General features: G+C 35.0%; 1 protein-coding gene across 2 annotated transcripts in view; it reads right to left on the bottom strand.

The window, feature by feature from the left end:
• Positions 1-23,432, bottom strand: part of LOC114025895 (transmembrane protein 245-like) — an 85,140-nt gene that overhangs the window by 54,147 nt on the left and 7,561 nt on the right. For both annotated transcript variants that reach the window (XM_027839405.1, XM_027839406.1), the window contains exons 3-7: positions 22,878-22,979; positions 15,819-15,938; positions 10,882-11,100; positions 8,267-8,436; positions 334-438 (exon numbers count right to left, since the gene is read on the bottom strand). In XM_027839405.1, coding sequence (XP_027695206.1) covers positions 334-438; positions 8,267-8,436; positions 10,882-11,100; positions 15,819-15,938; positions 22,878-22,979 — 716 coding nt within the window. The remainder of the gene's footprint in view (positions 1-333; positions 439-8,266; positions 8,437-10,881; positions 11,101-15,818; positions 15,939-22,877; positions 22,980-23,432) is intronic.

The following is a 23,432-nucleotide window of genomic DNA, read 5'->3' on the forward strand; positions in this document are numbered from 1 at the left end:
CAGGGATTAGCATGCGGAAAAAAGCTAGACCACAGCTGAGTCTAACTGGATGACTAAAGACAGCAGGAAACAGAAAGCTATCTAACCAGTATAAGAAAAATCAGAAAGCATTTAAGCTATTATAAATGTGCTAATAATAAAGGTATTTAATGTATTAATACATAAATAAATTCAATTCAAACATTTACTAAATGTCTACTACTGTGCATTGATTACTTTTCTGGTTCAAACAAAAATAACATTTAGGAGTATACTGATAGCAGTATTTGTGCTAGCATAAATAGTAGCCATGTCTTCTGATGCTAATTCCAAATAAAATCTTAAGTACTATACCTTTGCTGTAAGTAGTAGGGCCAGAAGAAGGGTTCCTATTACTAGCAAAAATATGATGAAAATGCTGATTATTTTATCCAGCATTTTCTCCAACCACACAATCATCTGTGCAAAAAAAGGGTAGAAAACAGGATTTACAAAATGATATTCCATCAAATTTTGCTTATTTATCCAAAGGCATTCTTGGCATTACAAAAGTTGTTGTTGGAAAAAATGTTAAAATGTAAGCAAATCTGCAAATTAAATTACATGTATACACCACAGAACTTACATTATAAATCCCCCTGGAAATTCTCATATTAAAAAATGGCATCCAATTTAAACATCCTGTATATTTATTTGTCTTGAGTTCTTATTAGAAAGAATTTAGGAAGCATTCACAAAAAAATCTGGGAAAGTAGAGTTTGGTACATTTAATTTTCAAAGTTTAGTTTTTTATTAACACCTGTCAACACACACACACACACACACACACACACACACACAGGCAATTTAAAAATAAACCTGAATCATTGCCAAGTTTTACTAAAGTTTAATTTAAAGAAAATTATATTAAAGAAATATTTATAGTACTTAAATCACACCTAACCACTGAACAGTACAAAAATATTATCCACATCACCTGTAATACAGTTGTCTTACAGTAATACGAGGAAAATAAAAGCAATAGGGTCGATGTGAAAATAACTTTTTTTAGATCTCATGAAAAACAAGTCGGAAAATTTGATGTATTAAAAACACAGGAATTAATATATTAAAATGTCTGAAAAATGTTTATGAAAAAAGGCATTCACAAACTAACTGATCTTTCTTTTGGGTTAATTATAATCACTATCTCTCTAAACGCTACTCAATGTAAAAAGCAAAAAACATCCTTGTTTTCTGAAGTATGCACAATTAGATATATTATTTGTTAAATGGGTCTGAAAAATATAGCAATATCTTCTACACTGAAATTTCTGCTGCTATCCCACCTTTTTATAAACACTGAGATCTTAGCACTCATCTTCACTGTAAAGGTTATTCAACACTACCATTTTACTAGTGGTCACTGCTGAAAAGTAACACCGTATTCCATTCGGGGACTAATTTGTTGAATAATTTTGTAACTGAACTCTATATTTTCCTTCCTGAACAAAGGTATTTAATATTTGAGAAAGATAATTGTGCACAGAGAAAATGGAGTTATTTTTTCCTTTATTACTAATCATTCTGAGGAGAAAGATCACATGCTTCAGAATTCTAAACTGCCTTACTATTTACAAGTGAACCAAAGTGATTCCATTAGCAGGGATAGTAATGTGCTGCTTCTATAGACTTGTTATATTAGTAATATTTAAATTTGGTTTACTGACATGTATTTTGCCAGAAGGGCCAATATGCATACCACCTGAATTAATAAAACAAAATAATGATGAAAAAGTATCGTGAAAAGTTTTTCTAAAAATTTTTACCATGGAAAACCAGCAAAAAACCAAAAAATTTAATTACTATTAGAAGATTATTGACTAATAGGTTTCTAAGTTACCTTCCCCTATTTCTTCCATGTAATTATATACATAATTGAGGCTATTATCGCTAGATCAAAACTAGATTTATCCTAGAGAATAAAGCTTATCTTTAATATATTTTACTAAAATTAATGACAATAAATCATAAAGATTAATTTCTGGTGCATGCTGTCAAAATACCCAAGACAAAAGCAATTGGAGGATAATAAACAGACATTTAAGATATGGAAGGTCTTTTTAAGATATATCAAATTTTGAAATTAATAAAAAAGGAAGCTATACAAATTTATGTAAAATTAGAATTCTGAAATCGAAGATACTTATGCTATATGTCTATTCAATAAAACAATTCTATTTTCTATTTAAAATGTAGTAGGTTAGATATTCCTAGACAGTATTTTTAAAAATAAATTCCTTAGGAATTATAAATACTTATCTATATATCTACAGCAGAAAATAAATCATCTATAAACAGTATATATCTTAATTACAGATATTTTAAAATGTATACATTCAGAATATTTGTAAAAACTCAATTTTTTAATAATCTCCACTCATAGCCTAGCCGACCTTAGCATTTACACTGGGGATGAGGAAATTTTTTTTTCTCTTAAGTGCCACAGCCCTCTAGAAAGAAATCAACCAAGAGCTAGCAAAGTAAAAAAAGTAACTTAATTTGAGTTACTGTTGTTTTTAAGATTTAGAAAACATTTTATTTGTATGCTTCAAAACTTAAGGACAGGGCACATAAAACTCTATTCATTAAGTTTGTGATCAATAAGTTGGTCTTAGGCCACAGGATAGCTAGCTGAGGCCAGCAATGGAAAACTGAAGGGGAGGGTCAGACAGACAAGCAAAGGGAATCAAAGAAACAAAAACTAAATTAGACAGAACAAATCATAGAAGGTGAGAAATGAAAAGGACACAAAAAGATGGCTTCAGAAAAACCTGAGAAGACATATACTGATGTAGAGTGAATTGAGCAGAACCAGGAAAACAAGTTATGCTATAATGACATTGTAAAAATGAACAATTTTGAAAGATGTAAGATCTCTGATCTATGCAATGAATGCTACCCATCTCCTGAGAAGGAGATCATATTATCTCTAAGGTAGCCCTTCCAGTGCTAAATTCTACAATTCTATGAAAAACTAATGATTTTGTCCATGGTGAACAAGGTGTCACATCCATTCACAAGTATTTATTAGTTAAGTGTCTGCTATGTGCCAGGGTTATATACTTTAGAAATGATCTTGTCCAATCCCTTCATTTTTACAGAGAAAGAAACTGAGGCTCAGAGAGGTTAAAATGATTTGGGTGCAAAAGAATAAAAAGCAGGATTTGGAGTTAGAGACCTGGGTTCTATGAGTTAGTATTTGTGCTACACTAGGCTTTGGAAAAATCAAATTCACCTTTTGTCTATCTGGATACTACTAGAAATAAATTGTGGGGAAACAAAACAACTCAGCTGGGAGAAAGTGGAGAAGTGAAACTAACCAGGAAAAAGTAGGTTTAATGTGAGTGAAAACTACAGATTATGTTAACACAATGGGAACATAAACTTAAACTGAGTAAATTATGTTTAGTTCTACCTGGGTCCAATTAGACAAAAAAATTATTTTTATCCTTAAAGCTTAATACTACTTTTGTTAAGTATAGCCCATTTAGCTGCTCCTCTTGAATTTTATTATCCATTATTTCAGGCAGAGGATGATTTTGCCCTATAAATTTGCTTCCTGGTAAGGCTTTTGAACCCTCACACTACAGGGAGAGTAGTCATTTTGAACAGTTTTAAAAAATGTAATTTGGCAGCTACTCAGAAGTAACCATAAATAGCAGAACTGAATGTCACAACTTGTCAATGCAACTTAACTCATTTGAACTGTGATCTCCCTTCAGGACCACACAACTGTTACAATCAATTAAAAAAAAGAAAAATCCTTTGCTTTACAATCCTAGAAACAACTTCTCAGGTCATGCCATAAAGGCAACAGTTACGTTTTAAAAATACCATTTAGCTATATATAAGTATGTAAGGGATTTCCTACAACTTTTAGGAAAAAATACAACTTTAAAGTTTACTTAAGTTGGGAAAGACAAAGATTGCTGTTTTGGGTAGAGGAGGAAAATATAACCCTACAGATTTCAGGCAAGGGTCAACACTGCCAGAATTAATTATAAATTAAATATTTTTACTGCCTACCCAAAGTTCATAAGTTCAGGTGTTCGTGGTATCCTCGCTTTTCCTTCACTTTTTAAACCAAGTATATTCTTATCTTACAGTGAAAGAAATGCTTTTAGTGAGTAACATGCCTATCTTGGAACCTGATAGAGTATTTCCAAAAAGTGTGTTACAGTTAAACTCTGTTAATCTAGAATATTACCTCTCTGTATCTGTTTAAGGATCAGATAAAATTAAGTTTTGCATCACCAACTGCTTGTTGGCCATTTCAAATGGTGTACCTCACCTTCAACACATTCAAAACATCTCATTATTTCTCTCCAACCACAACCCCAGGGCATCTATCACTCTAACTCAATTAACCCTCCTTCTAAAACTCCTTATTTCTCTCAGAGGTATCACTCTTGAAGATACAATGGTACCTTCCAGTGACTCAGGTTTGCAACCTTGGAGACATCTTTGAATCCTCCTTCTCCCTTAGCCTACATAACTAACCAATCAGCAAACATTTATTGCCTACAATGTGCCCAGGGCTGTTCTAAGCACTGGGGATATAAAGAAAGGTAAGACAGTCCCTGTTCTCAAAGAGATTGCAGTCTAATGGGGGAAGATATGCAAACAACCAGGAACAAACACAATGTATACAGGATAAGATAGATTAAAAAGGATGAGAAAAGGCTTCTTGCCAAATGCGGAGTTTTAGCTGAGACTTGAAAGAAGCCAGAGAAGCCAGGTGGCAGAAATGAGGAGGGAGAGAACTCCAGGCAAGGAGAACAGCCAAGGAAAATGCCTCAAGTTGGGAGATGTCCACTGTGAGGAACAGGAAGGAGGCCAGGGTCACTAGACTGCAGAGTATGTGGAGGGGAGGAAAGTATAAAAAGACTGGAAAGGTAGGCAAGGGTGCTAAAAACAATTTTTAAGGTATAAAGGGCTTTTAAAAAGCCAAATAGAAGATTTTATGTTTGATCCCGGAGGTAACAGAGAGCTACACTCAACGAACTGGAATGATGACATGTACAAATATAAATACATACAGAATAAATACAAGACAGTTGGGGTGGGGAAGGCGGTTCTGGCAACTGGAGGTCTCATGAAAGGTCTTTGTAGAAAGTATAGTATGAGCTTTGATTTGAAGGGAAGAGAAAGATTCTATGAAGTGAGAGTAAGGCATTCCAGAGAGGGGGAGAGGGCTCCTGTGTAGGAAGAATAGAGAAGGCCAGTCTGGCTGAAGAGCAGATTGTGGGAATGGAAATAGCAAATGATGAGGCTAGAAAGGGAGGTTGTGAAGGTCTTTAAAAGCTAAACAATGAATTATGGTAAATGAATATATGGGATCTTATCATGCCACAAGAAATGATGACAGGGATGGTTTCAGAGAAAACTGGAGAGACTTGTATGAACTGAGACAGAGTGAAATGAACAGAACCAGATGGAAAAGACAAACAACTGTCCCCTTGCCTTTGCTCATGCCTGGAATGAACTCGCCTCTTGATTCCCTAATTTTTTTCAAGGTTCAGCTGAAACGTCACCTTCTACATGAAGCCTTTCCTGATGCCCTCTAGATATTGGTACCCTCCTCTTCACAACTTATATCTGTTTCATGTGGAGCAGAATTGCTGACTCTGGAACTAGAGGACCTGGATACAAAGCTGGTGTCTGATGCTAATTACCTGTTTAACCTTGGACAAATCATTAGACTTTCCCAGGCCTCAGTTTCCTTAACTGTGACATGAGTAGACTGAACTACATAGCCTCCAAGGACCTTTCTGAATCTAAATAGATGATCCTGTGACATATATAGGTTCCTGTTGCTTCCCCAATAGATTGTACACTCCTTGAGGGCAGAAACTTTTAATTTTTGTCTTTGCATACCCAGTGCTTGGCATAGTGCCTGGCACACAGCAGGCACTTAATAAAGCAATTATTTTATTAAGAAAAGAAATTAACACCAACAGAAGGGCTTGTGTGGTTTGTTTCCTTTTCAGTAAATGTTTAATACTTTTAATGTATTCCTAATTTGTGAACCATTATGCAGATGTGGGCTTCTGGCTGGCCATGACAAAGCACGGAATTTTTAAGGTCTTTAGGGATGGGGATTTCATCACATCTCTGATTTTAAACAAGTTATCATCAACACTATGGCAATTTTGGTATTTTATGACCTTCCATAGCTTACACAAAAAACTATGATGACAGTTGGGAATTCTGAAGGAAACAGACTTGAAAAGCAAGGTTAGGAAAACTCCCCCCAATGCGTTATTAGTAGCAACCGATATGTTTGTTTATTTACCTTCTTATTAAGCCAATGCCAGAGCTTGGAGATTGGGGTGGAAATGAGAAGAGAAGAACAGTAGAAGATTATTAGAGAATGCAATGAAGGGAAAAGATAAAGAAATCTGTCCAAAACATGAGAATAAAACTGTTCCTGAACAAAAAGAAACTAAGAAAGAATAAAAAAAAAAAGAGTAGAGAAACTTGTAATTCAGTATCTTCCTATCCTAAAATCCACCATATGCCACTAAGTGAATGTTGACAGTACAATTTTGCTAGTATAATTAACTAATTATAAAGGCACAAATGAAATGTTTGAAGAGTTTTCTTCTTACCAATTATACTAAAATCCCAAAGACTAGACTTACATTTGTGAAGGTCATTTTTACAAGCAGTAGATCAAATTAATCCAAGAAATTTATGAATTGATATCTACATTCTGTTTTTAAAGCATTCTTCTACAAGTATAGACATGCTTTAACCTACTATTCTATGTCATGAATAACTTCATGCATTTAAAAAACCTACATAGGAGATAAATCTAGATAATGCTACTTTGGTTCCCATAGGGCTGGCTGGGTGGTGGGGTGGGAAGGCATTTCGGGCATGCTTTTATAAAAAGTATGCAAATGAATATAATATAAGTTTCATTAATCTAAAATGTTATGATGCATATAGCATAAAACTTTTAAAAAAGTATCCTCAAAAGGTGTAGGAAGAAATCTGGACATTGTTAAGTTAGCTTCAAATTTGGAGTCAGGGGTCCTGGGTTTGAATGTCAGATCTTCAGGTTAAAAAGTAAAGTAAATAATGTACTGCGAGTGATTTGATAATCAAATATGTTAAGGGTTTTCAGTGTTGACTGAACTGAAAGTCATTTTAATCTTAAATGCATATATTTGACACTGAAGAAAAATATTAAAACTAGGTAAGTTAGTTTTAAATACTTTAAATTTCTATTGTATTTAGTGACAGACTTCCTCCTGATAAAGTAAAAACAACTCACAAATATCCACAATTAATTTATATATGGTTTAATTTCCAATTATCTGAATATCTGTTTTGATTTAAAAGACAATAATAAACTCCTTTAACTTTCTGCTGTAAATGAGGAATTAATAAAATAATAATATAAACATAGTATTTTCTTTCCTGTTTACAAATGCTGGCCTTATAACAACTCTGTCAGGAAGGTGTTGTATTATTATCCTCATTTTACAAATGTATAAAATGAGGTTTAAAAAGATTTAAGAGCATAAAATTAAGAGTCAGGAAACTTGGTTGTGAGTCTCAGCTATGCCATGACCGACCTGGGAATCAAAGTTCAGCACTCTCAGCCTCTGCTTCTTCCACTGTGTTTGAAAGTGAAAAATAATTAGGGAGTAGCATGAGATTATCTTTAACCTAGGAATATGAATCAACAATCTCTCCAGTGTCACAGAGGAGATGGAGGAATCAGGACAAGTTACATGACTCTAAGTCCCATCCTCTTTCCACTACACTTGACATAAAATTAAATCTCCTAAAAATGTGCAATATGGAGCTTTAAAAACGAATCCTATATCTATATCTGGGCTTTGAAGAATATGTATTAAGATTCTATCACAGAAACAAGACTGAACTTTTGTAAGAAAGAAGATTAAGTTAGGCCTTTTCTGGTTTGTGACTTATATAAAATGCTTCTCATGTAATCACATGTTCCTCTGTAATTACGAACATGAAACATTCAGATCACAACTCCATCTTGGTTTGGCTACTCCCTTGTAAAGAAGGAGTCCCTCAATATACACCTAGAAGATATTAAAAGTAAAATCACTGAATACAAGAAGGGAAACACTGATTCAACAAGAAACTCATTTATCAGTACTTCTGAAGTTGTCTTTCAAGTAACAAAATGCTTGCTATTTGAAATGTCTTAAAAACAATATACCACAGCAAAAAACACCCCCCCACACTTGAAATACTGTACCTTGCTATCAATTTTTAACATGAACTTTCCAAGCCCTACAATGGGCCATGGTGTGAGAGCTTCTTGCCGTTCCTTCAAAAATTTTTCCAGAACTTGCCACCATCCATAGCAATGTTCCTTTAAGAAGTTCACAACTCCAAAGTGTATAATAAGTTTTTTGAGTATCCAGACTGTAATCAATTTTAAAAAATGAAAAGGACAAAGATTAAAAAAAGCTATACTCTTAACTTTTATCCTAAAGATTCATGGAAAAGTACGTTCACGTACTTAACAGAATCCACTAAAATAATTTTATAGATTTCTAGAATGGTTTTAGAAGGAGAAACACCTCAGATCAGAGGCTGTAAAGCAAGGATCTGTGAATTTGTTTTTTAAATTGTGATAACTGCATGTAATTCTCTCTACAACAATTATGACAAGGGGTCTTCTGGGTTAGAGTTAAAGACTTCCAGTAATAGGGGAAGTCACTAGCTACCAAAGAAGTCCATTTCACTTTTGAATATTGTAATCCAAATTGGATTACTTCATATCCTATTAGATATGAAGTTTTTGCTTTAATCAAACTACAAATTTTTTATCTTTCTACAACTTTTATTCAAGGCCTCTGGTGACCTCTGGTCACAGGGCCACATAAAAGAAATCTAAGTCCTTTGCCACATGACAGTCCCTCATATGTAAGAAGATAGTCGTGAGCCTTGAAATGGTAAGCTTAGAAGTAATTAACTTGGTTTCTACTGTAATTAAGGCTTGATCTAGTTTTTATGGAACAATCCTAAAATCCATTATTTATTGAAGCCTTTTAAAATATATTTATACTTTTTTCTTATACTACCTCAAGGTACTAAGTTACATTCATTTATTATTACTTGTTATATGCAATTGTTTATTGAACAAACAAATGAATGCTGAATAAATGAACTGGTTATTTCCTATTTGCCCTAAATTTATACCATTCAAGATTTAAGAGCTGCCTTTCAGCTTGCTATAGTCCAGAATTACGTGAAAAACTTTATTTTCAAACATATCTCACAGCCTTCATCTTTCCAGAAGGAAGAATATGAATCTTCTTATTTGCCTTCAAATGGAGCCCCACAAAAACTTCATAATTTTAGTTGCTCTTTTCTGGACCTTCTCCAGCTCCTTTATATTTTGAAGTATATATCAACTAAAATAGCATATAGTATTCCAGATATGGATATGCCATGATTTCATACTACTGTAGAATATTTTTAGTTTTATATTTGGTGTACTCTTTTTTTTTTTTTTTTGGATAATTCCCTGTGTTCTATCCTCTACTCTCAGGACTCAGCAGAGAAGTATGCTGGTTACCCAAGTAGGGGTTTAGCAAGACTGAAGACATATAAGCCAAAAGTAGTTCAACTCTTAAGTAAGCCATGTCACTCGGTTCTGGTAATCTTGCCTAACCTAACTTACTCCTTAAAACTAGTACTGGATTGGTTCTCTATGGTCCTACACTAAGAAAAGGATTTCTGTTTTCCTGACCCAGGTTTGGAATCTTGAGTTGGTTTTCCTGCACTGAACCTTGACCTTTGAGTGGAGGAATTCCAATAAAGTTTTTCCTGTTTGAGCGTGAAAGAGGCTCCAGATTATTATAAACCCTAAGGCAAGTCTTACATAGTCTTCAGGATTGGCCCAAGTCTGATAAAGACCCTTTGGGTAACTACAATCCTTGGTAGGTTTCCTTTGATCATAACCTCTGTTCCTAACATCATCCCAAGGTCCCTACCACCGCCCTGCAATTTAGGGTGATGAATAAGCACCCTCAAAGTGTGGTTACTCTTGATAGACTAAATGAATAATAGGACCTCAAAGCAGCAACTGTATCTTTCATGTTTGTGCTGCCACATCACACTGCCTCCTGGGACCATTCAGGAAGATGATTTTAAAAACCACACTTTTTAAACCATAACCCCAAGTTCCAGATTCAACAAAGGGCTTTCTAGGGATTTCCTGAAATAATATGTGGGCATGGTGTATGTTCAATCTCTGCTATGCCTTGTACCTTTCCCTTTAAAGGATCAAGGCATTAAAGGTTTGACCAACAGCCATCAAGCTACTAAGGCAGAAAAGCCAATAACATTGGTATTACGTGTACTTAAGGATGCCTATGAAAAAGAATATACCTCAATGTATGTGTGTGTGAATACATTTAATTCAACACATTTCTCAGTTTCAAAAACTCAATTCTTAAACTGAAATTGTTATCTTATCCAATGAAAAAGATGTAATTTTTTTTTGGGGGGGGTGAGGCCATCGAGGTTAAGTGACTTACCCAGAGTCACACAGTTAGTAAGTGTTACGTGTCTGAGGCCGGATTTGAACTCAGGTCCTCTTGACTCCAGGGCCAGTGCTCTATCTACTGTACCCCATGATGTAACTTTTAAAAGTAAATAAAGGTTAGCTCTCATAACATATCAAACTAGGTTGTTTGTTCACTTTCCTTTTCCTTGTGCATATCATCACACTGTACATAAACACAAATAATCAGGCTTCTCTATGATCTCTAACAAATTGACTCTCCACTCAAATACTACTTGCAAACTCATAAAAGTTCAGCTGGAAATGGAAAAGAGAGCAATAAACTATGTAATGACCTGCAACAGGCACTGGAAGCAACTGGACAATCCACAAATTCAACCAGATCTGGACTATAATGATGGCCCATACAAGGGTAACAAAGTAGACATCACTGGTTTTCTTCTTTCTAAGAAATGTTCCAATCTCAGGCCTCTGTCTCCCCAAAGTGGGAGATGGGGAGGAGGCAGTGGAAGAAGAAGGAAATGTACAAATGGATTCTCCATCGTTTGCAGTTTCTGTAAGAACAAAAATTGTATACTCTATTAATTTCTGCTAAACACCATTAGTGGGCAACTGATCAACCTATTCCATTTTAAGTTTTGAAAGACACACACATTATTCAAATAGTAAAATACAAAGACTTCTGATATATGCTATATTAACCACAAAAAATAAATTTCTACTAGGTACAGTGGACTGGTATGGTATTAGCATTCATAAAAACCAAGCTTTTAACATTTGGTCTTGTCTTCACTTGATACGTTTTGTTTTGTCTTTTTGTTTGACGGACAATCTGGCATTTAGATCTGGTTATGCCACTAGCAATGAAACTTTAAGCAACTCACCATTTTCCTGGGTTTCGGTCTTCTCAGTAAATAAAAAGGGGGACAAAATTATTTCTAAGGTTCTAGCATTCTGTGATTCTAGTAAACAATTTAGAGTATACAAATTACTATACCTATAAAACATTTATTAATGGTTAAAAATGTCTGTCAATTTATCATATATAAATCCCAAGGTAGAGAAAGCTCTTCATAGATACTTATTTACAAACTGAACTTTCAGGAGGCTTATTCATTTCTTTACAAGATATGACTTTCTAAGTACGGTATATTGCCTTGTTTATTCTAGCCTTCCAAACATTAGTGATAGGGATGTTTCGCTGAAATAACAATTAGGAGTATGAACTTTTACAAATCTACCTCTGATACAAATGGCATCCCAAAAGACCCATAGTTTGCCATATAACATTATATAGTTTTTTTGCTTTTAAAATAAACAAAGTTTATTTTAATTGTATTTGATTTTAAGAGACAGGAACCATAAAAATTTAACATAAAATTTTAAAAGTGTTCTTAAATTTAGTACTTGTCATATCCCTTAGGACACAGAGTGAAATATAATTTAAAATTTTTAAAAGTCAGCATTATTTAAAAGCTTAATTGTTTCTGAAGAACACTGAATCCCATAGGAATATTAAATCCTTCCATGCTTTTGCATATGGGATCTCTAGTATCTGGAAATAACTGATTCCTCTATTTGTTATTACTTTCTCCCTTTTATAATGTCTTTATATCTGCTTACGTGTATTTACATTATATGTCCTTCTACTCTCAAGCAAAGTTGAAGCTCCATGAGGGCAGGGATTATTTCCATTTTATTTTTTATTCCCAGTAATACAATGCCTTACATATATAAAGGAGGGCTGAATTAAAAAGAAAAAAATCTGAAGTAAAAAAATTTGAATTTTTAAGTAGTTTAAGTGTAAGGATAGTAAATACAGAGTTACAAGTGAAAGTATCACAAGCATCATCAGTCCAAATAGATTCTCTCTGATCAGACATTCAACTAAAGCATGCAAATTAAAGTATGGTTTTAGTGCATGATCTAGAAAAGGAAATATTTTTGTAACAATGCTTTTTCCCTAAGAGAAAAAAATGACTAGTTCAAGTACCTATATAGTAGGTCTCAGTTCATATATAAATCACTTGCACTGACCTTGCCCACTCCTCTGACTCACTACTAACAGTTATCACAAACAACTCCTATTGAAACCATCCTTACTACTCTTGCCTAGCCCTGCTAACAACTTAACTGTATCCAAGCAGTTTTCTACTGGCCCAGCTATGTCCACAAAACCTTCTTAGAATAAAAGAGTGTGTTCTGGGGATAAGTACAAAAAATGGATTTCCACCAAACAAAAGAGTAGGTTAATTATCGGTCTATTGAAGGTACCCAGAAGGCCCCTGTTTCCTCTACTCCTTGAAGGGCTGTCATCACAGGAAGGAAAGCAAACAGCTGACCTTCAGGTGAGAGAATGAAACAGGTATAGCCAACACTGAAAACTTCTTGATGAAGTACACTGGCATCTTTGCCCTAATGGATCAACAATGAGATACTGCTATTACTGTCTTTAAAGAAACCTATGTCCTGTGGGTATAAAGTAGCTAAATATGAGGAAAGAGGGGGAAGAAACAATGGAGGACCCTTTGTTGCTATGAGAATAAGGCTGTGGCAGACTGGGATCCCTCATCTTTTCCTTTCTATTTGTACTAATGTCACTGACCTCAAGAACGTGACTAGGAAGATGTATTTTGTGTGTTTTTTTTGAGGGACATCTATGTCTATGACCATGATGAAATGGGACTTTGATGTCTAATCATATATAATACCACTAAAAAGTCAGTCTGAAGAGTTTGTGTCTCACACTCACCAAAAGTAACCTCTATGGCATAGGTTCCCAAAGTGGGCATTATTGCCCCCTGGGGGTGGTAGTAACCTCAGGTGCAACTGGAGGGAGTTGAATAAAAATAAGTGGATGGTGGAAACATAAGGAAAAAAGAGAAGATGAGAAAATTTGAAAAACTGTCTGTACATGTTTCATCTGTTGTGTAACAGAGTTAAAACTGTAGTGATTACATTATTTTCCAAATAAACACACAAAATTCAAGTTATAACCAATCAGTGGTCAAGTCTGCTGACAGTTCTTAACAAGCAAGTGTTGGCAGGGGAGCCCGTTGTGCATTGTTGGGAAGTCCAGCATGTATCATCAGGAATATGTAATGACTTATTTACAATATGACACTACACAGTTATATGATGCAATATTACATCAAAATTTCAATGCAGGAAAAAACCACAAAGTACAATAAATTATTAACTTTAAGATATATCATTTTTTAAATTATTTTTAAATTTTAAATTTAATTAAAAAAAAAAAGCCATTAAATATTAAAGAAAGTAGATTTCCAAGCAGAAGAAAACTTCTTGGGTACAGTTAAGTTGTTAGCAGGGCTAGGCAAGAATAGTAAGGATGGTTTCAATAGGAGTTGTTTGAGATAACTGTTAGTAGTGGGTCAGAGGAATGGGCAAGGTCAGTGCAGGTGATTTACATATGAACTAAGACCTACTATATAGGATAGTAAAAAAAAATTCCAGTAGATTTTTTTTTAAAGGGGCAGTAGGTCAAATAAGGTTGGGAATCTCTGCTCTATGGCAATACTTTGTGAGGCCACTCTTTTTCTTTCAGAGCAAATTCATGCTCAGTGGGGGCTAGGAACTTGTCAAAGCTCCCTCATACCATATTTCACCACATAATTGTCGCAGTCTGTTTTTCAGTCCAAAAATTGGTTTATAACCTTTCATCGTGTAATTGCTGCATGGCATAATTCTGTTCGTCACACCACTTAAAAGGTAAACAAAGCAGCAATGTATTCCCCAGTGGCATACAAATAATCTTTGTGCACTGAGAGCCACAAGCCTAGAATTCTCATTGCATGTGCATTGTCAGTATTCAATTTTAACATATATCATGAGTATTCCATGCATCCTTATCTTGCACCAAAGACAGTTTAGTAATAAATGATTTTTAAGTAATACCAGCACAATTTTTAAAGCTTCACATAATGGTCACACGCCACCTTTTTTGCAAAAATTTGCCATAAAATCTGTGCTGAATATGCAGTGAAATACTGTAAGTCTGCCAGAGGGAGTGAAGGGAAGTGGGATTACAAAATAGGGATCAGTGGGAAGGATCATAGGATCATGGTTTCTAAAAAGCCTCTAATCAAACCCTCTCCTTTTACAGATGAGAAAACTATGGACCAAGACCAAGAATTGTGCCCAGTCAAATGGGTGTCAGAAGATGGTTGGTGGATCAGGCAGACAACCTGAACTGGGAACAGCAATGGTGTTTCTTCTGCTATACTTACCACCCAAGGTACTTTCCCTTTACTCTATGTCTTTTAATGATGAACCTTTTCTTCTACCATCAAAGAGTCAGCTGTGTACACTCTGGGGTCAGAGCTGGCCTGGCCCTATACAGCCCTCAGGCAAGCACTTTCTGCTGGTGCTCTGATGGCCATAACCAGCTCTCCTACTGTCGCCAAACTCTAATCCCCATCATAAGTAGTTAGGCCTAGACTACAGAGAAAAATACAACAAGAAGAATAGGGAGAGTTCTGGACAGAAGAACTAGTATATGCCTGTCTAAGTTGAGGGAGCAGAAACTAAAGCCAGGTATTGGCAAAGCTCCTACTGAACCACTGGGGAAACTCACTGGAGTCAAGTATCAACCAAATCACTTGCTGCACAGAAGTATCAACAGTGAGATCCCCTTCTCCACTCTAAAAGAAAAACAGGGAAAAGGAAGACATCCATAAAAGATGATTAGAGTGAGTGGAGATGGAAGAAAGGGAAAAAATAAGGCAAAAAATCAAAAATAGATCAAAAGGAGTAAAGAAAAAAAAAGAAATGGGTTAAGGAAGGGAAAAAAGAGTAGAGGTACAGGGAATCCAAAGGAGATGAAGAATAATAGAACAGAATAGGAAAAAAAAATTACAGGTGAGAGGAAAAAAACCCTGAGACATAAAGAAGAAATCAAGAAAACTTCAGAAATAATTTATTTATTAAGTATCCTTTTAACAAGGCAAAATAAAAAGGGAAAAGAGCAAAGAAAAAAAAAGAAAAAGAGCAAAGGAGAAAAAAAGGAAAAGAAGGAAAAAAAAAAGGGAGGGTAGGCAACCAGATAAAAATGTAAACATAGAACAAAAGAAAAAGTATATAAGGTTAAAAAAAAATACACACACACACACACATAAGATTAGGACTAAGAAGAAAGGAGAAAATTTTTAAAATGGAGTAGTAACAAAAAAGTCAAGAAGTTTTATAAACCTCACATACATGATCATAAGATGTTATAATTTTATGTTATATTCTTACACAGTTCAGTCACCTGTGGGTTGTTGTGTTGAATTATGCTCTTCTTGTCCTAGCTCGTACCCTGTGATGGATATGGCAAATGTGGCCAGTGTAGAAGCAGCAATAGAAATCACCTGACCAGGTAATTCTGTTCCTATAAAATAAATACATTTCTTCAAAAAAAGGAAAGGTTGTTTTAAATTAGAAATACTTTCAATTTGTTTCTACAGCTTTAAATTAAACTTTACACCAAAACAATGGATATTATTAATATGTAAATTCCAATAGAGGGCTTTAAGATTTTACACATCACCAAAGTATTTATAAATAAGCAAAAAAAAAACCCCGTTGAAAATACAATAAAATATTGCTATGTTTTACTTTATGTGGATTTCACACTAAGATATATTGAACAAATGGCATCAAGTCTTAATGACATGCTATCCTATTAGGTGTTAACAACATTACTTCAGCCCATATCCCTCCTGGCTCAAAGTCTAGCATGATTTTGACCACAAGGCCAGAAACCAAGAGATGACCATCAAATTATAAAGTCAATCTCAGAGAAACGTCTGCACTCAAGTGATGGTGAAGCCATAAAGAAAACCAGTATATCAGAGATGGAAAGAGAAGCCAGCCCCCTGTTCCAGGCCCCATTTTGTCAGTGTTATCTAATTTGTACCTCTGTTACAAAAGCTTTACTGTGCTTTTTTTCTTAACATTCAACCCCATTCCTGCTCCCTTTGCTTCATTCATTCTCTCTCTTGATTTATTAATTGTATTTCACATTGCTGTTAGTACCACCACAGAGTTGTGAAATCTCACTGCAACCAAACCTTATCATAATGCCAAAAAAACTTTGCTGAATTCCTTTTAGTCAATCATCCAAGACACATTCCTGTCTAAAGTAAAGTCGTAAACAATCTTGCTTCACAACTGACTGGAAACAACAGAAGATCTCTTTGTTGAAAGGTTTCTCTAGACTATGAGTCTAGAAGCACACCATAACAGTGTCAGATGCCTCACCAGCAAGAATAGCATTCTTAGGGCATTCTAATCTAATTTATTCAATCAACAAACACTGGTTAAGGCTTACGGTGTGTCAGACACTCTCTCCTTCAAGGAACTTACTTTCTAATAGAGAGGCAACATATAAAGAGATACACACAACATACATAAAGAGAAACTGAGGAATAAAGTATAATTAGATTGTACAAATAAACTACATATAAGATAAACCAGAAACTATCAATAGAGGAAAGGCACTAGAATTAAGGATGATCAGGAAAGGTTTCTTTTAGGAGATGAGATTTTAATTAAGATTTCTGAAGCCTCTTTTTCTTTTGTCAGAACACCTGATGCATATAGTTTTTAACGAAAGACCAAAGGGCTCACATTCTCTCAGAATTCCATTTGGACTTAATTTAAGGGTATCTATTGTCTAGTTAACTTGGTATTACTGATACCTTAATGTTTGACTATTTATTTGTGTACATGTTAGTGACTGTGGGCATGTAAACGAATGGCTAAATGGAGCACCTTCCAACTGGGATTAAATGGTTTGGGGTCTTAAAAGAACAAAAATCATAACGAAGAATAAGGTTCGAGAGATTGAAGAAAAGCACTAGATTCAAAAATGACTAAAGATATAAACTTCTCTGGGATCTGGGCAAAAACATTCTGCTCAAAGAATAACCTAGATTTAAGAGGACTTGAAAAGTGTTGTCTAGAGTTGTCTTGGAGGCAGCATATCGTGTTAGAAAAAGAATTATTAGACTTGGAATCAGGAAGCCCTAGGTTCAAATCCTCCCTCTGACATCTACTACTTGTGGCCTTCTAAGTCCTGGGGTGTGGCCTTTGGACTGAATCCTAGTTTTACAGAACAAATCCTTTTATTAAGGGGAATTTATTCTGTGAAGTTTGGATTCAGTCAAAGGGTAACACCTGAGGACCTAGAGGGCCACATGTCTGTAGGACATCCTTTCTTGTTTCCTCATCTCTAAGACAGGATGATGCTTATAATGCCCATCCCACAGGGTGGTTATAAGCTCAAATGAGAATGTATTTAAAGCATGTGACATACCTTTTAAGTGACATATAAAGGTCTGTTATTAATAACATCATTGTTACAAAGCAGGGAATCAATAAACACCAAAAAGCTCAACTCTGCATTTGCTTTATGAAACTATAAATAGTTTACTTTAAAAAAACCTGTGCTTATTTATTACTACTCAGAATAAAATAATTACTGTGACAGTCAGGAGAACTGACTTAAGACTGATGGTTTGCTGATGATTTACCATGGCAGGGGAGTAATGTGAAATAAAGAAGCTTATATTCCTACACCTGTAACAATCGCCTAAGCTTTTTTGTGACAGCAGCAAAGGGATGTCACTAATAGTCATGGGACTGTGGTACTATCGAGTTTATAACTAGGAAATTATGGGTTAAGGAAAGAAAATTCAGACAGAGTATCAGAAAATCAGTCTCTAATTTTGCCATGCCAAAATAAACTGTATTTTCTGTTTACATACTTGTCCTGTTACCACTGTTTTTCTAATGACAGAAATTCTGGAATTTCAAAACTTTAAAAATAGCTTGCTGGGATTCTGGGAAGATGGCAGAGTAGGTCAAAAAACTTTTGGCTCACTAAATTTTTCCACAAAAAAAGACAGAACATCACCTCAGAAAGAATGTAGGGTAGCAGAAATAAACAAGTGGGGGTAAAGCAAATGTCCTCCTAAGACACTATGAGAAAACCCTAGCAAAGACCCAGGGGCTCCGGGGGCAGAGATTTGGTCTGAGTGAAGTGCAAACACCTCCAGGCATACTCTGCAGAACAAATAAGCTCTAGGGGCATCTAGGGTTGGGAGGCAGCCTCAGCCTTAGAAACATTCATCTCATAGACAGTATGTACACACAGTGTGTGTGGTGTTTGTAAGGGGTGTGGCGGAGGGCACTGTATGACAGCTGAGTAGAACACTGAAGGAACTTTCACTATGGAGAGACCCAAGCACAGCTGTGTTGACCAGACTTGTCCTAGGCCGTGGCTGTAGGGAGAAGGAGCTAGCACATACCAGGTGAGTACAGTAGTAGAGGAGTGGGGACCCTGCTGGCTGTGGGCACCTGCAGGAGAACAAAGTCCCTGGTTTCAGTTTCAGGGCAGAGAGGACAGCTGTAGTTTGAAGCCAACAGAGGAACCGCAGGGAGCAAGATCATTTGCTAGGCAATGTGGTTGAAGGTCCTAGCTATGGCTTAGGAGTAGAGACAGGTGCCCAAGGTTGGGCCCCAGGACAGACTTCAGAAAATAACAGTAAGAAGAATCCGAGGCTTGGGGCATCATTCCCCATACCTCAGGACTGGAACTTGATTATACCTACAGCTGCTAAGAACAAAATAAAACAAAAAATAAATAAATAAAAATAAGTAAACAGAGGAGAAAGAAACCAACCATAGATAGCTGGGGATACTATGGGGATAGAGAAGATCTGGGTTCATATTCGGAGGAAGATAACAGAGCTAAAAAAAGCCACTCCTTTTTCAATGAGATACATCAAATGGTCCCAAGCACAAAAAGAGTTCTTGGAAGAACTTAAAAAGGACTTTAAAAATCAAATAAGAGAGATTGAGGAAAAATTAGGAAAAAAATAATAGCAATCCAAGCAAATCATGAAAAGAAAGTCAACCAACTTGAAAGAGAGAATCAAAAACTTAAGGAGAAAATAATTCCTTGGGCAAGAGGAAGTTAATGACATTCTAAAACACCAAGAAAAAAACAAAACAAAATCAAAAGAATGAAAAAATAGAAGAGAAAGTAAAACATCTCATCAGAAAAACAACTGATCTGGAGAACACATTAAGGGGAAATAATGTAAGAATAGTTGGACTACCTGAAAATTATGATTAAAAAAAAGAATCTTGGTATAATATTACAAGAAATTATCAAGGAAAACTGCCCTGAAGTTCTTGAACAAGAATTCAAAGAAGAAATAGAAAAAAAAATCCACCAGTCTCCACCTGAAAGAGATCCCAGAAGGAAAAATGGGGAAAGAAAAAAAAAAAAGGACATTTAACGAACTGAGACTTTCAGGTTTTCATGACAAAAACCTCAGGACTTAAGGGAAAACTGACATATAACATCCAGGAGAAATACAAGGTAAACATCAAAAACCAATTATAAAATACTGTCAAATTGTTTACTTCTTGAATGTGAAAATATTAGCAGTATTCTTATGACTCATTATTATTTGGGTAGTTAGAAAGAAAAGTTTGGGATGAGCTGACAGGATGTTCTAAAAAAAGAAAATTGTAGGGAAAGATAAAAAGGAGTATATATCTCATACAAATGAGGCGTAAAAGGAAAACTTCACACAGAAGAAGCCAGAAGAGGGGAGGATGGGTAGTGCTGGAACCTTACTCTCATCTGGAATGGGTTAAAGCAGGAACAACAGACAGACACAGACACACACACAGACACACAGACACACACACACACAATGGTATAAAAGTCTTCTAAATTCAGAAAGAAACAAGAGGGCAAGGGGATAGGGTTGGGGGAGAGGATAAGAGAGGAACTTTTGGAGGGGTGGGTAGGTTAAGAAATAGGAGGGCAAGGTAGCGGGTAGAAATAAAGCAGAGGAGTGAGTAGGGATAGGACAAATAGGGTGAGAAGGATAGTGAAGAAAAATAGGAAGGAGAAAAACACACAAGTAATTGTAACTTAGAATGTGAATGGGATGAATTTACCCATAAAACGGTAACAGCAGATTAAAAATTTGAATTCAATATATTGCTTTCAGGAACCACTATAAAAATGAGAGATAACACACAAAGATAAAATAAAGCACAAGAGTAGAACTTATTAGGTAAAAATAACAAGAGTAGCAATCACGCTCTCAGACAAAGTTAAAGTTAAAAGAGATTTAATCAAAGGAAAAAAAAAGAGAAACTATACTATATGTCAGCAATATTACTCAATATTGTTTTACACCATTTAAAATAACTAGACAGTATAAAATACCTGAGCGTATACTTGCCAAAACAGACACAGGAATTATATGAACATAAACACAAAACACTTTATATAAATAAAGTCAGATCTAAATAACTGAAGTAACATTTATTGTTCATGGGTAGGTAAAGTCAATATAACTTTAAAAAAAACAATTTTACCTAACTATTTATTCAATGTCATCCCAATTAAATTACTAAAAAATTATCTGAGTTAGAAAAAAATAGTAACAAAGTTTATTTGGAAGAATAAAAGGTTAGGAACTTCAAAGAAATCAAGGAAAAAAGATGTAAAGGAAGTAGATTCAGCAGTATCAGATCTTAAACTATATTAGAAGGTAAGGGCATTGTTGAAGTGTAAAATGGATAATTTCGATTATTCTAAGTTAAAATTTTCTTGTATAAATAAAACCTATGTAGCTAAGAATAACAGGAATGCAGAAAATTAGGAAAAAACTTCCACAGACAATCTCTCAGATAGGATGGTACTGGGTTGGAATATTGCCGTGGAAATGATTAGCTGGTTGATTTAGAAAAACATGGAAAGACTTGGACTGATGAAGGAAGATGCTATCCACCTTCAGAGAAACAGATGACAAGTGGAAATAAGCATAGTATGGTCTTATATATGTGTATGAGTATATATGTATATATATATGTGTATGTTTATAGATATCTATGTATATGTATATATATCCATGCTTAACTGTAGTCTTCTTTAGGATAGGAGAGGGAGGGGAGGGAAAAAGTAAAAAGTATACAGCACAGAACAAAAGAAAATCTACAAGGACGAAAGAAAAGCTGGGCAGCTTTGAAAATAATGTGCAGTATTTGTTATACAGGTTTTCTTGAAATGGAAATTTATTGTATTATAGTGAATTCTCTCTTATGTTCTGCTGTGTATATGGCAATAGTTTTCTTTTCTTATTTTGTATTTCAGTCTAAAATAAATAAATTTGCAAAAAAAAAAAAAAGTTTGCTGCTTCATTTTAGCTATCTAGCCCAATCCCTTGGTCACAGTAGGCCTTTTTCTGAATTGCATCTTATATCCAATAAATTTTTTTCTGTATAATTATTTAGGTCAGGACATAGAGTAAATAAAGCGTATGGATTTTATGACAACTATTCACTGGTTAAGTACCTAAAAAGTCTATTTCTGGTCCAAGATCTAAAGAAAGGTCTCATATATATGAAAATATTTATGGCAGTACTTTTTGTAATATTAAGGAATTAGAAACAAAACAGATATGTGTTAACTGGGGAATGGCTAAACAAATTTGTAGTTCATGAATGTAATGGAATATGGCTACTCCATAAAAAATAATGAATATGAAGACTACAGAGAAAGTGAGAAAGATTTAAATTACTTGATGCAAAGCAAGTAAGGAGAACCAGGAAAACAATATACACAATGACAAGACCAAAAATGCCCTTGAAATTGAATAATGTGTAATTCTAATGATCAAGGTTAGTCCCACAGAAACAATGAGAAAATGATGGCTTCTGAAGTCCCTTCTATGATTCTATGACCTCTCTCTTTCCCTTCCTTGCTGAACTGGGAGACTGTCAGTGTAGAGCACTGCACACATACTGTCAGACTCAGTTGATCAGTGGGTGGGTTTTGATGAATGGTTTTTCCCCTTTTTTCATTTGTTACATGGGATTGCTGTCCTTGGGGGGAAGGGATATACTCCCTCATAAAAGTGACATAAACATCAAAGATGGCAATAAATTTTAAAAATTAAACTAAATTAAAACTTGTTTCAGAGATCATAGTTAGCTGCATTCCAAATGGTTTGTTGTAAGTCTGAACTCCAAAGTAAAAGTATTTCTGACCCTTCATAAATGGTTGCTCTTCCTAGCAAGCACAACTTTTATGAACACAGATAGAATGCTTTAGAAAGATAATTCTTTAAACCTAATTCCTCAAAGAACTTGTATCATTACCAATATAAAACTTTTAAAAATATAATTTTTGAACAGAAAATAGGGCAAGTTTTTTTTGTTTTACTACAATTTGTTTGGCATTTAATCTCCAGGATACTTCTTGGAATACTACTATTAATAAAATAAAAGTTCTTACCGGAGGAGACTTTTTCATTCTGCTTTTCATAAAGAGTACCCACAGACATCAGAAAAACTATGACAAGGAATACTGGAATCTTCCAGGAGCCAGCCAGAGATGCTGAAAATAAATGGTAAACAAGTCTAAGCCCTCTAAAACAATGTAACGACTTGAATGCACAGTTATTATATGTGTGTGTGTGCTGTGTGTGTATATAATTGAAACATTTAAAACTCTACACTATAGACTAGGTTTTGGAGGGAAAAAAAGTAAACAGTGTGCTTCTGTGTGAAATACTCTCATCCAGCTCTGGAAATGCAGATCCAAGCCAGAGCTTTCCCAAGCTGCTGGTCACGACTCTAGGAGACTCTGACTGAGCAAACCCAGAAGAGGTTACCCCCTAGTACATTTTAAAGGATTCTAATCCTTCGGTGATAAAAAGCCTTTCTATGTCAGGGCCAAAATGCTAACCATCTGTGTCAAAGCTTCTATTTGTCCCTTCAAAGATGGGGCCTGGCTGGATTTCCTAGGACTTCAGATGAGCTCACAATATTCTGAATTTCCAGAAAAGGG

The sequence above is a fragment of the Vombatus ursinus genome, unplaced genomic scaffold (genome assembly GCF_900497805.2).
Source record: "Vombatus ursinus unplaced genomic scaffold, bare-nosed wombat genome assembly UNPS02014832.1, whole genome shotgun sequence".
NCBI lineage: Eukaryota > Metazoa > Chordata > Mammalia > Diprotodontia > Vombatidae > Vombatus > Vombatus ursinus.